At 45.0% G+C, this 13,548-nt stretch overlaps 1 protein-coding gene across 2 annotated transcripts in view; it reads right to left on the bottom strand.

Moving 5' to 3' along the window:
• The window catches only part of LAMP2 (lysosomal associated membrane protein 2), a 35,295-nt gene extending 22,235 nt beyond the window's left edge, over positions 1–13,060 (bottom strand). Inside the window, exons 1-3 of one of the 2 annotated variants that reach the window (XM_044235701.1) lie at positions 12,823–13,060; positions 1,672–1,790; positions 794–1,007 (exon numbers count right to left, since the gene is read on the bottom strand). In XM_044235701.1, coding sequence (XP_044091636.1) covers positions 794–1,007; positions 1,672–1,790; positions 12,823–12,886 — 397 coding nt within the window. In that variant the 5' untranslated portion in view covers positions 12,887–13,060. The remainder of the gene's footprint in view (positions 1–793; positions 1,008–1,671; positions 1,791–12,822) is intronic. The other variant, XM_044235700.1, reaches the window with a different exon arrangement.
• Between the last annotated feature and the right edge of the window lie 488 nt (positions 13,061–13,548).

The following is a 13,548-nucleotide window of genomic DNA, read 5'->3' as shown; positions in this document are numbered from 1 at the left end:
CAAACGCTGCAGCTTAATAGACTTTGGTTCAAACACCAGCTTACCACTTACAAGCTGTGTGACCTCGGGGCAAGTCACTTAATCTCATCAAGACTCACTCCCTTTACCTATAAAGCTGAGATAATTTCTACTTCCCAGGCTTGCTGTCCTGGGACTGAAACTCAGCTAGTCACACACTTAGGGTACTCCGTGGTACAAAGTAAATCAAAGAGAGACAGCAAATTACCATCACCATGTCGAACACTGCCATGCATGGGTGGTGGGGACACAAAGACATGAACTTTCTGTTCTAGTTAGGAAGACAGTGCAGATGATTTTTAAAAATTATTTACATTTGTATTATTTTCTAAATGTGTATACAGATACATACACACACACTTTTAAAAAAGATTTATTTGAGAGCGAGCGAGCAAGCATGAGCAGGGTGAGGGGCAAAGGGAGAAGCAGACTCCCTGCTGAACGAGGAGCCCGATGCAGGGCTTGATCCCAGGACTTTGGGACCATGACCTGAGCCAAAGGCAGAATGCTCAACCCACTGAGCCACCCAAGCGCCCTACATTTGTATTACTACAAGCAAGAGAGGGGCGCTGGGTGGTGCAGTAGGTTAACTGTCTGACTCGGTTTCAGCTCACATCGTGATTTCAGGGTCATGAGATCAAGCCCCATATCGGAGTCTAACCGGGTGTTTCTCTTTCCCTCTGCCTCTCCCCCACCCCGCACATTTTCTCTCTCAAAGATTAAAAAAAAAAAAAAGAGTAAGAAAGCGTAACACAAATCTAATTCATAAGCTTACCTTTATCTTTAGCATCGGGAAAAGTCACCTTATCACTAGTGTTGTAGGAAAACGAGATGCTGTCAATTGAGTAAGTAGACTCTTCCTTGGTGAAATTCACAGTCCAGGAAAAACCAGATCCAAACTGCACCACTATTTTGGGATTGTTCTGATCATCCCCACAAACGCTTCCATTATATGATGCAGTGCTGAAGTCGGAAATGGTTACAGTTTTCTAAAAGAAAAAGGAGTGCGGGTGGTAAGGAGGAAACAGGCAGTACCAAGCACCAGGCATCTGTAGAGGACGCGCCGTTTGGGTCTCTGTCACCGGCCCCGGCCTCTCGCCCCCCACAGCCAGGCTGCCCTTGACCTGCCCCATTGCATAAACCAGTCTCAGATTCTTCACCTACATCCTAGTCCTCTGGACAAATTCATATATGTCAGAAAGGAAAAAGGGAAAATTGGCCTGAACGTCTGCTCTTGATTAAAAAAAAAAAAAATTTAGGTTATAAGCAGGCAGGACCTTAACTGAAAGAAAATAGGAAGGCAAAAGGATTGAGAGGCTACCCCTCAAAGGAGATTTTAATAGCAAACTATTAAACTGGGAAAGCTTTGATGTGTACATGTTAAGTGTTACAGACGTAGTCAGACCTCAACGCCACAATCTTTGGATCATTTGCCCTTAATCAGCTGCAAGAAGAACTCCAAAGAACCCAGGAAATAAAATATTCCTTCCAACACTAAACAGAACACCTTCAAGTATCTACTTTTTTTTAAAGAAACCAACAGAATTTAAATGTTAAGTCAGTTAACATATGCAATCTTATTTACGTGAATACATACAAAGGATAAAGGGTAGAACTGAGTTCCTACTGTAAAACTCAAAGAAAAGCACTTACGTAAGTTTTGTTTGTAGTCTCATAGCGTATTGTGAAATTCATCTGCCATTTTGCAAAAAGGCAAACGGCTTTTTCTGAGTCTGTCACATTAAATTCCAATGCATAAGATGAGACCGCTCCTAGATTAGAAAGAATCAGACTGTAAAATTGTACGACAACAACATACCTAAAAGAAAAAGCTCTATCCACCACTCAAGTTCAACCAGCTCTAAAATGAAACAAGACTCTGAACATATATGGCATCTTGGTAATGGTTTTTCTTTGTATTTTTAGCAGAATCCTATTGATAAAGTCAGCATCACCCGTTCCAGAAGGAATGGTTACTTGACCTAGGATGCTTAGGTAATGGCACAGACTGGTGACATTTGCCTTTTGCCTCCTAACAGTCATATATACACATTCATCTGTGTCTTGCTAGTTTTGCCTGTCAGGACTTTTGTTTTTAAGGCAAATGAACTTAAAGGGAAAGGCTCAGGAGGGGTGTTCAACTGTCCCTCTCCTTTGCAGCAAGGATAGAACTAGAGGGTATTATGCTAAGTGATGTTAAGTCAGAGAAAGTCAAATACCATATCATCTGCTCTGATACAGAATATAAAAAACAAAACAGATAAACATAGGGGAAGGGCGGGGGAAAAAAATAAGACATAATCAAAGAGGGAGACAAACCATAAGAGACTCTTAACCGTAGCAAACATACGGGGTTGCTGGAGGGGTGGTGAGTGGAGGAATGGGGTATTGGGGTGATGGGCATGAAAGGGGGCCCCTGATGGAATGAGCACGGGGTGTGACATGCAACTGACGACCCCCTAAACTCTACCCCTAAAACTAGTAATACACTATGTTAACTGACTGATTTTAAATAAAAACAAACAAACAGGGATGCCTGGGTGGCTCAGTTGGTTAAGCCGCTGCCTTCAGCTCAGGGTCCTGGGATCGAGTCCCCAGGTGGGCTCCTTGCTCGGCAGGGAGCTTGCTTCTCTCGCCGTCTCTGTCTGCCACTCTGCCTGCTTGTGTGTACTCTCTCTCTCTCTGACAAATAAATAAATAAATAAAATCTTCTAAAAAATAAAAAATAAAAACAAACAAAAACAAAACGACCCTGTCTCCCTCAAACCAGCCAATGTGGAACTTTCTCTGTCAAAATAACGATAGACCGGATGTTCTATGGTCTTGCTGCTTTCAATCCTGCCAAAAGCTATGTGACCTATGACACACAGGTACCTTGGCAAACTAATATTTTACTCTGATAGGAAGGTGTGCAAGAGCTTTGTAAGCAGGTGTACCATGTGACCAAAAGAACAGAGTTTCAAAGGTTGTTAGGTCTAAATGCAAAAGGTTAATTTTTTATAAATGTAACATTCATCACTTTGTTTTATTTTAAAATCCAATCGATTAGGAAGGCTGACGAATCTTTTGATACAGACCCAGAGACATTTCCCATGTTTGGAACCTGCAACCTCTTTTGGCAGAGAAACCCTACAGGGTCAAAAGCCTTGGGACTTTTGAGCTCACGTGCCTCTGATCTACACCAGGATACATGCAGGGACATTACCTGTTAAGCTAAAGTGCCCAAGGACTCAAAATGCTATGTGCCAGCAAACACGCCAGCGGCCCAAGTGACTGACAACCACGTCAGGGTTTTCTGCACTGTCTCCCACATTACCCAAGGGGTGAGCTGTTTCCTGTTAAGACACTTGTGTATCCTTTAATGATACCTGAGCGATGCGGCGTCATCTACAAGCAGGGACATGCTGCGGACTACAGAGCAGAAAGTCCTAAGAGGAATACCAAGAAGGCGCGCCTCAGCAACGCCTTTCAAGTTGTACACAAAGGCCGACCGTGGGGATGCACCAGAGACCAGGCTGCCTTGCCAGCCCGAATATTATGCTAAAGCTTGTGGTTACTGAGTGCCTAAATGTATTGGTTAAGGCTAGAAAAGACCTCCGAGGGGCCTAAGTAGGTTTCATGCCATTCTTTTCTAAGTACGATGTGGAATGGAGAAGCTGTCAGCCCTGACCCCAGGCTACCCAGGAGTGGGGCTGAGGACTCTGGCTTCTAATGCTGCCTATCAAATGGAGGCCTGCTTTTTATAGGCTGTCTCTCTGCACCTCATTTCAAGTGCCCCAGCTTTAACATAAACTCCTTGTAGTCAAAGGATTCAAATCAGCTGGAAATAACCAAGAAAAGCCTCACATTCACTTTCCATACTAATCATTTACATTCCAAACTAATCATTTACTTTCCGAAGATATTAAAGTGACAGAAAGAAAATGGCAGAAGATGGTTAACAGCCCCACCGTGCCCACGCGGACCTCAAACTTCAGGAAGCAGAAGGCACCAAGTCAGTTGTGGTTCCGGTGTACCACTACAGTCAAGTCAAGACAGTCTAGCTGCTGACCTGAAAATGAGAACCGAGAAAGGCCCTGAGGGCTCCAGCACTTTCTGTTCTGGTGCCTTCGCTGCCTTTCTCCCAGTGAGAGCTACTCCTTTCACAGAGCTTCCCCAGTCCCTTCCCTCTGCCTCTCCCAACCGCACTGGAAACCACTTTCACTCAGTATCTATCACCTCACACTCAACGATTCCAAAACTGAAAGTCACTCTTCTTCTTCTAAGCTGGTCCCCTTCTCAGCCTCTCTAGCTCTCAAGGAGAGATGGGACCCAGCAGAGTCATTCAGGCACAGAAGTTTGGGAATTAGCTTCTACTTCATTCCCTTCCTGAAGTCCTACCGGGTTTTTTTTCCCCTTCAAATGCTCTCTTAAATCCAACCTTGGCCTTTTATTTCTACTCCCAATCCACTGCCCCAACCCTACATTACTACAGATGCCTCCCAGCTGTCCCTAGAAATGCTTCCTGATTCATGGTCCTTAAATACCTCTTCCTCTCTGGACACTTGTTCAGAAACTTTTACTAGCTCCCAAACTCCCATATTAAATTTAAATTCCTCCACCTGACTTTCAAAGTAATCCTTAATCTCATCCCAACCCTATTCCTTCAACTTCTCTCAAACCATTTTCCCAGAACACACCCTTTAATCCGGTTAAACTTGTCCCGCAGGACCCAAACAACCATGCTTTACTCAATTTCTACCCCTAGGCTTCGACTGTCCCTACCATTTGAAATTTACAATTTTTCTACTGACCTCAATGTTCAGTTCAGGAAGGATATCTCTCTCCGTCTGGCTGCCCCCAAATACAAAACCCCCCTCGCTCGACACTGCCTCTTCCTAATCATTTCTGGTCAGTATCACCACCCACTCTAAGAGCTGAAAATGCCAGATACTCGCCCGGCCCGTCCTGGCCTCCCTGGCGGCAAGGATGGGCACTTGGGCTCGGCTCTGCCTGACAGGGGCATCCACCCCAGATTTTAGATAGGAGGGGTGGACTCAGAGCCACGAATGGAACTGTCTCCCTCGGGCGGAAGCTGCCACCACAGGCAGGATCTAGGCGGGACAGCCGGTTCAGGCTTGGCGCCGCTCCGTGGTGCGATTTGGGAACCTCAACCAGGCTTCAAGATACACAGGCAGGAGCTCTGGCGATTCTGACTTACCTGATACACGTTTTTTCATCAAGTGAAACTGTACCAATGTGCGACATACACATAGAAGAGTGCACACTGCAACACACGAAAGCAAAAAGCGCACTAACACGAAGCAGACAGCTCCAAGAATTTTCGCTAACTGAATCCACTTGTGTCAAGAAACAGAACATTCCAAGAGCCCAGAAAGCCCCTGCTGTGCTCCCTTCCAGGTACCTTTTTCCCCCTCCCAAGGGCATCCACTACCCTGACTTATAACTGTATTAGATTCATTTTGCCTGTTTTTCAACTTGCTATCAGTGGAATCATTCACCGTGTTCTTCTGTGTCTGGATTCTTCAACCGCGCCTAATGTCCGTGCCGTTCACCCAGGCTGCTGTGTGTACTGCAGTCTGTCCCTGCTCACTCTGTATGTGTAGCTTTCTGTTCCTGGGCAAATACTCCCCTGCTGAGGGATGACAGATCGCAGATGGCACATGGATGGTTTCCAGTTTGGCCTTACCACACGCGGACACGCTGGCGAACACACATGCACGTGTACCTGCTGGGTGTATATCTAGGGATGAAATGGTGGGACTCAAGCCTACACATATGCCCTGGTATCTTTTTAATAAACTCCTTTTCTGCTTAGAATCGATCAGATTTTATTCCTGGTGCTTACAATGAAGAACCCGGACTGGGGTGCCTGGGTGGCTCAGTCGACTGAGTGTCTGTCTTGGGCTCAGGCCATGATCAGGTTCCTGGGATCGAGCCCCCGCGTCGGGCACCCTGCTCAGCTGGCTTCTCCCTCCCCCTCTGCCTGCCGCTCTACCTATTTCTGCTCTTCCTCTGTCTGTCAAATAAAAAAAATCCTAACACAAAAAAAAGAACCTGGACAGATTAAGCTACCCATTTTTCAGCAGCCATTTTTCTCCACCATCTCCTTAACTGTAAAAGCTTCAAGGAGCAATCGTACATGGTGTATACCCCTACCTTTCTGTATATTTTATACTATCCTGAATCATTCAGGGTTTTTTTTTTAAGATTTATTTATTTATTTATTTGTCAGAGAGAGAGAGAGAGAGCGCGCACGCGCACAGGCAGAGTGGCAGGCAGAGTCAGAGGGAGAAGCAGGCTCCCTGCGGGGCAAGGAGGCCAATGTGGGACTCGATCCCAGGACGCTGGGATCATGACCTGAGCCGAAGGCAGCTGCTTAACCAACTGAGCCACCCAGGCGTCCCTCATTCAGTTATTTTATGCCTGTAAATCCTGACCCCTATATTGTCACAGGCACTGCCTTAAAACAGCAGTTTTCAACTATAACTTCACAACAAACTGATGTGTCATGGTAAATTATAGTATACAGCAGGTAATTTGTTAATTAAAAAAAAAGAACCTCAGTCTGTGAATGGATGATATATATGGATTTAAGATTCCCTTTTGATAATGTCTCCACCACTCATTTGAATTCCAATATTCTCCCTTCCCAGCAAAAGATCTAATCTATGCCGCTGCAGCGTGCCCCTTAGATGAAGGTCATCCATAAGGAGGCCAAGGTCGGGGAAACCGTGTCTATCACTCTCCCTCCATCTTCTATCATTCCTAACAGTGTGGAATACGTAATAGTTTCTCAGTAAATCCTGGTTGATCATATCAAGGTAAAAATACCCTGCAATAAGGACCTGAAATATAGTTTAATTACAAAAAGGTCAGTGTTTCAGCTCTTCCAAATCATGAACCTAACCTACGTGGCTTCTAGATACTCCCTCAACCCCCAAGCCAAGTTTTTGCCTCAATAAATTGTGACATGAATTTCAAGCTTGGAATCATCCATTTCCTGTAAGGCAAATTCATAGTTGAAACATTTGCACTTTGCTAAAAATGTCTCCGGGCAAACCATTTCTATCCTTGTTGCTGTATTTGATTTTAGCACAGTTAAACCACTTTTGTTTAAGTCTTTACGACACTAAAAAAAAAAAAAAAAAACCCACAGCTGTGTCAACTATACTCAAATTTTTTAAAAGACAAATTAATTAAATTTAGTTAAATAATGTTTTTTATAAGAAACCCCACACCGCTGACTATATCCTTGAGTGTGTAATTATAGAGCTGGGAGTTTATTCTCCACAAAGAAAAAGGCATGCCTCAAAATCAACTTTTTCAAATTTAAATATCCTCTCAATCTTATTTCCAGAGAGTTCATTTATAGGTCCTTTTAGAACTCATTAACTTTTCTCGCCAAGCATGAGATGCTGCAAAAAGTGGCTAGGTTTTTACAAATCTGACCCGAAGCGTAGTTGAAAAATAGACATTTGCAAACAAAGGGAGGGGTGGGGTGGGAACATAATAGCAGTGGTAAAACAAAACCAATAAAAAACAATGATCTAAGAGCCAATATAATGAGGCGATCAAGAGCCCCATCCCTGGCACTGAAAAGCTAGAATTCAAATCTAGTCACAGTCCAATTTACTAGCTGTGAGACTCTAGGCAAGGTATCCTCGCTAAGAATCGGAGCATTTCTCTGAACAGGTTCTTCGAAAGCATGCAAGCCCCTCAGAGCTAAGCGAACTTCGCCAAGCATGTTGGATATTCCCGCTTACAAGCTTCCCTTCTAGTAAATATAGTAACTAAAGGAATCCTTCCCAAATTTTAGTTCTAAACATACTTTCATCATATTAACTTATGAACTTCTGAACTCAAACTCATCAGCTCAGAATGATGCTGGGCAAAGGGTCTTTAAAAAAAAAAGACATAGGCACACAGTACTTATTTATTCCTTCTTTGCTGTTCCCAGGTTTAATAAATCTGATTAACTGTTCCTCATTTACAAGTCCTCACTGATGCTTCCTAATATAGGTACAACGACCCATTCCATTGCTGATACTCCCGATTTCTGGTAAATCTCTTTTAAAAAGAAAAGTAATGAAATGATTTTAAGCTCCAAAATAATTTATTTTTAAGATCAGACAGTGGGTAAGGAAGGAAGGTTCAACACTATTCAACTAATGGAAATGCTTATTGCTGAGTGAGTGGTGCTTGGCAGACCTCCAGAATTCTTCTGCAATGCACAGCAAGACACCACCAAGTACTCCTAAAGCACACTTTTGGATCGCAGGCCATCTCTGATCACTTTAATATGAAATTATAATCAGAATGCTTTCGTCACTGCAGGAGAAGAGCAGACTTCCTGCACCAAGGATCACTTGAGTCAGCCACAGTGCTATGAAATAACTGTCAATCGCAAATTCCACTCAAGGACATAAGAAGAAAGCCTCACTCCGGGGAAACATGTCAACATATTTGAGTATAATCCTATCAGATGTGATAACCAATGACTAATGGACAAATAATAAGCCTGTCCTTCCAAGTATCTCTATTATAGCTAAAAACAATTTCAGCAGAACCTTGAAATCGAAGTTACCAGTTTACCGAAATGTGGTTAAGGTTAGAGAGCCATCGCCCGCTTACCTTCTCTCAGATCACCTCCAAAACGGGAGAGACTGGTTCTTTGTGAAAACCTTATTCTCCCTCCTACCAAGGACTTCTTAGTTCTCCCTGTTAACCTTGCCTCTTATGGAGGTACAGCTGAAGGGGTACGAGTAAGATACTAGCATTCCATATGGGATCACACATCAGTAAAACGGTTTATAATTATCTGCACTGCTCAGCACCGATCTTGAAGTTCTCAATCCAAAGACATAAGAAACACTTCTTGCAAAACATAATTTAAGGTTCACAGAAGAAACAAGCAGGTCTGAGAGTCCTATTCCCAGTGCCCACCACTGAACAGCCTCCATAGAAATCTACTGAGGGTTGGGATGCCTAGGTGGCTCAGTCGGTTGGACGATTGCTTTTGGCTCAGGTCATGATCCCGGAGTCCCAGGATCGAGTCCCGCATCCGGCTCCCAGCTCTACGGGTAGTCTGCTTCTCCCTCTGACCTTCTCCTCGCTCATGCTCTCTCTCACTGCCTCTCTTTCAAATAAATAAATAAAATCCTTAAAAAAAATCTACTGAGGGTTAAAACCATGTACCAGGCGCTCTGCTAAGTAGGCAATGGGATTTTTCAAAGAGTGGAAAACAGGCCAGCCTAATAACCTTAAGAGGCTGGGAATGGCCAGATTTATTCTTTCCTATTCCTCCAGATGGTCACCTGGCCAGCCTCCCTGCAACACTCAGGTCTCTGCTCACGGGGCCTTCGATAGATAACCGTTTCTGGGAGGGAGGGCCTCCTACCAGTGAGGTCCACACTCTGGATATTTATATGAGGTTTCTCCCACCCAGAAAATATCAACCCCGTAAAAACCAGAAGTCAAACTAGTTGTAAAAAATCAGTAACTACTGAAGAATTCTATAATCTCTGACGCCACAAAGAAAAAATACTTAGACAACGATGCTAGAAAATTATTTTTAGCCACTACTCTCTTTATGATGCATCCTAGAGTTTTTCTTCAGGAAACTCCTAGAGCTAAATGTTCTCTCGTCAGTTGTTAAGTCATTCAAATAAAGAGCATAATTTAATCTCTGTGGAAAGGACCGATAACACATAACCCCTAAAAGAACTCCTAAGAACTCTTTTCTGTACTGGCTCTAAAGCAGCTATTTTTTTAAAAAGTTTCCGTGGAGCTGGGATAGTTACAAAGTGAAACTGGTACAGACTGAGCAAATTCAGGACAGATCCCCCTTCAATGGTAGCCAAGAAGAGCTCAAGATTCGCAACAGGTACTTTATAAATATTTACTGAGTTCTTAAAAACCTACTCTGGGTATCCACTGTGATGGATGCAAAACCCACCAAGCAACTCAAGATGGGCTCAAGTCTTAAGGGAGAAGAGCCACATGGAAGGAGTCTGAGCTCCACTGAACCAGCAGATGCCAGAAAAAGTAGCTGTATGGAAGAGATTATTTCTTTTTTTTAAAGATTTTATGTGTTTATTTGACAGAGAGAGATCACAAGGAGGCAGAGAGGCAGGCAGAGAGAGGGAAGCAGGCTCCCTGCCCAGCAGAGAGCCTGATGTGGCTGGGACTCGATCCCAGGACCCTGGGATCATGACCTGAGCCCAAGGTAGAGGCTTAACCCACTAAGCCAACCAGGTGCCCTGGAAGAGATAATTTCAATTTTATCCTGCTATCGTCTGAAAAATCTAATCTAGGTACATTATGAACTTTTTACTCCACCAAACCCTGTTCTAAACCTGGAAGTGGAGGAAATCTATTTTGGAAATCTTCCAAGAAGATGAATCTAGTTAGTCCCAATCAATAAACGGCAAACTAGCAGATAGCTGACGGATTCTTTCATGTGCTTCTTTTTGCCTGTTTATTTTCTACCATGAGCAAGCATTGCTTTTGTAAAAACAAAACAAAAAAGCTTTCATTAAAAAAGAAAGAAAGAAAGACACACAAAAAAACCTAATGACACGAAAGCCAACAAGTAGGACAACTATTATTTTTTTTTTCACTTTCTCTAAACAATAACCATGTTGTGTTTGTGCAGATTCAACTGGCAGGGAAGTACTGATTAACAGATGCCTGGGTCAGATGTGTTCTAGCCACTGATAAGGTGCTTTTCGTTGTAAACAATCCTCTCTTAGGGTCACTGGCCCCTCACTAACTGCTTCATGGCAGTGTCAGAGCTTCGAGTTATGTTTGAGCCAAGTCTCCCTGGCCCCCTTTCAGAAGGGCTATGGAGGTGGTCTTCTGTGCTATGTGGACAGTGGCACTGGATCGGAGACTCTGAGACATGTGGTATCATCAGGACCCCTTCCTCACTTACCCACTGAGGACTTCAAAGAGCTTTGGTTCATGTGCATTCTGTCTACTGGTATTTACAAAGTTTGAAATTAAAAATGGTAGTGAATGAAACATAACATCAGAGCCATCAGTGCTGATGTCATTCCACATCATGAAGCCTCTGGAAAACTCCACTGTACACGGGTGAGAGTGTGAGTGAAAACGACAAATAACTTCTTGGTGTTCTTTCAGAAATGAGTTTTTATCTGACAAGCACCCTCTCCCAAAGTTCCCTGAGAATCACTAGGTGAGATCACCAAGAACCCTTCCCGCACAGTCACTTTGGAGCAAGACTGCTCAACTTGAGCACTACTGACGTTCTGAAGTGGGTAATTCTTTTCTGGGGTGGAGGGAGCCCTATGCTGAGCACTGTAGGATGCTTAGTAGCATCCCTACCCTCTACCCATCAGATGCCAAACGTAATCCCCTGATGGGACAACCAAAGATGTCTCCAGATAATGCCAAATGTCCCCTGTTTGAGAATCCACTATTTCAGGGTGTTGATTTTATTCTACCGATATACGAACTGCAGAATGCACACCTCTCATGCCTTCTCAGACCCCAAATAGCTCTATTTCCTCGCCACTCCCATCTGGGTCTGTCCTTTGGGTTTATTTGGTCACAAACAGCATGTCAGTGGAAAGCAAGCACAGGATGAACCAGGTCAGGAAGAGACATTCTGGTCAAAGTTCACCTTTCAGGCATTAAAGCCCTGGGGACCCAGTGATCTTTGGGCAAGGGCGGGTAAAATACAAATCAGCGAACAATCATCCAGCCATTCTTATGACTGGGTAACAACCCAGTCTTTGGCAAGTTACCTATCTTCCTCCTCCAAAAAATGAAGTAAAAGGCCAGTTGTGCCACTGAGAAGAAAAAGGGCTTCTTTTTTTTTTTTTTTTTTGAAAAAGGGCTTCTGAAGGCAGAAGGAACTCAGATACACCACCCGCAAAACCTCACATCTGGGAGGTCCTCCCAACCGAAATACCTGTAAACTTTTTTTTTTTTAAGGCTTTAAGTTGTTGTTGTTGTTAATCAGGATCTGGCTGGGAGGAAATAGCAAAACTGACATGAAACCGACATCCTCAACACCTCCAAGTCAGATCTTCGCTCCCCATCGAAGTTCCCCCTCTTCCCTTTAGTCTCCAGAGGTTCAGTCCGAGTTTTTCCCCCCTGGAAATTGCCCCGGGCCACCTTAGGTCCCTACCCCTCAAAACTCCAACTAACAAACTCAAATCCAGCATCTCCTTCCTCGTCTCTTTATTCATCCTTTCTCCACGGCCTCAAATTCCCACCCACAAACCGCCCCCCCAGCCCTCTCGCTGTCCCCCCGACTCTACTGTCATATCTACCCGTACCCCTTCCCTTCCCCCAAGCTTCTTCATGTAGGCGACAGTCTCGTCCCTCCCCAATTTTCGCTCTCATCCCATAGATGTCCACCATCTTCAAAACTCTTCTTTGGTTCTAAGATCGTAACCAGGACTCTCCTAATGGTCTCGGCCACCCCAGAATCAATCGCATATACGTCCGCTCTCCACTCCTCAGTATCCTCCCCAAGTTACTCTTCCTACCCAGGTCGGCTCCACGCCTCGCTCTTCCCCACCTACTCCGTCAGCGCCCACCCCCCCTTACTTGCCCCTTCTCTCTCTCACGGGCCCTTCTTCCCCGCCATCCCTCGGTCAGGCCTTCTCTAGGTCACAGCTCGCTTCCTCGGGCCAAGCGCCGCCGCCCAGTGTCAGCTGCTCAGCCTCTCACCCCCGCCCTGCCCCGGACCAGTCTTTCAGGTTGTGGCCTTTGAACTAGGCTCCCCCGGCCCCGGCTGCGGGAACACAGCAGAAGGGCCCGACAACTCACCCAGGACGAGGCAGAGCAGAACGAGCCCAGTGCCCGGAACCGGGGAGAGGCGGAAGCACACCATGATTCCGCAAAGCAGGCGGCGGCTGGTCGGAGTAGAGGTGGCGGCGGCGGCGGCGGCGACGGCAACAGCAGCAGCGACACCAGGGGAAAGGCTTGCCGGAATCCAAGCGAGAGAACCGCAGACCACCGACCACAGCACTGCCAACGCCAGGACTCGGCGCTTCAGCGCGGGTCATAAGACTAGGGGCGGGGCTTTTTCTTGCGTTTAGCCAATCTCCGCGCTGGAAAGCGGCAAGAGGGGTGGTGATGTAGGGGCCGGTGGGCGGAGCGACCACGCCCTGGCTTTTTGGTTCACAACCATTCTTATGAGCCTAAGAGATACGTGCGGTCGGGCTTTTTCTAAGGCTTAAGAAAGAGGATTAACTTTTCGTGGTGTAGGTAGTGGAGTACATTTCAGTTCCAACCCCTTGAGGAGGAAGAGAATAATTTTGTTGAATTAAAAAGGTTGCTAAGCATCACAACGTAATATGTATAAAAGTAATACACAATTATTTCAGGAACACTGTTGTTATCCCTGCAGTTCATGTGATTAGATGGATAAGGGAGCTGGGGGTAGAGCGTGATGGCAGACCTCCCGACCAAGACGCGGCCTTGAAGATTGCCTAGTTACAATGCCCTGTTTTCGCAGATGGAGGAATTGAACTCAGAGAGAAGAAGAATCTT

The sequence above is a fragment of the Neovison vison genome, chromosome X (assembly GCF_020171115.1).
Source record: "Neovison vison isolate M4711 chromosome X, ASM_NN_V1, whole genome shotgun sequence".
Lineage (NCBI taxonomy): Eukaryota > Metazoa > Chordata > Mammalia > Carnivora > Mustelidae > Neogale > Neogale vison.
This window is presented reverse-complemented; position numbering and strand designations above follow the sequence as displayed.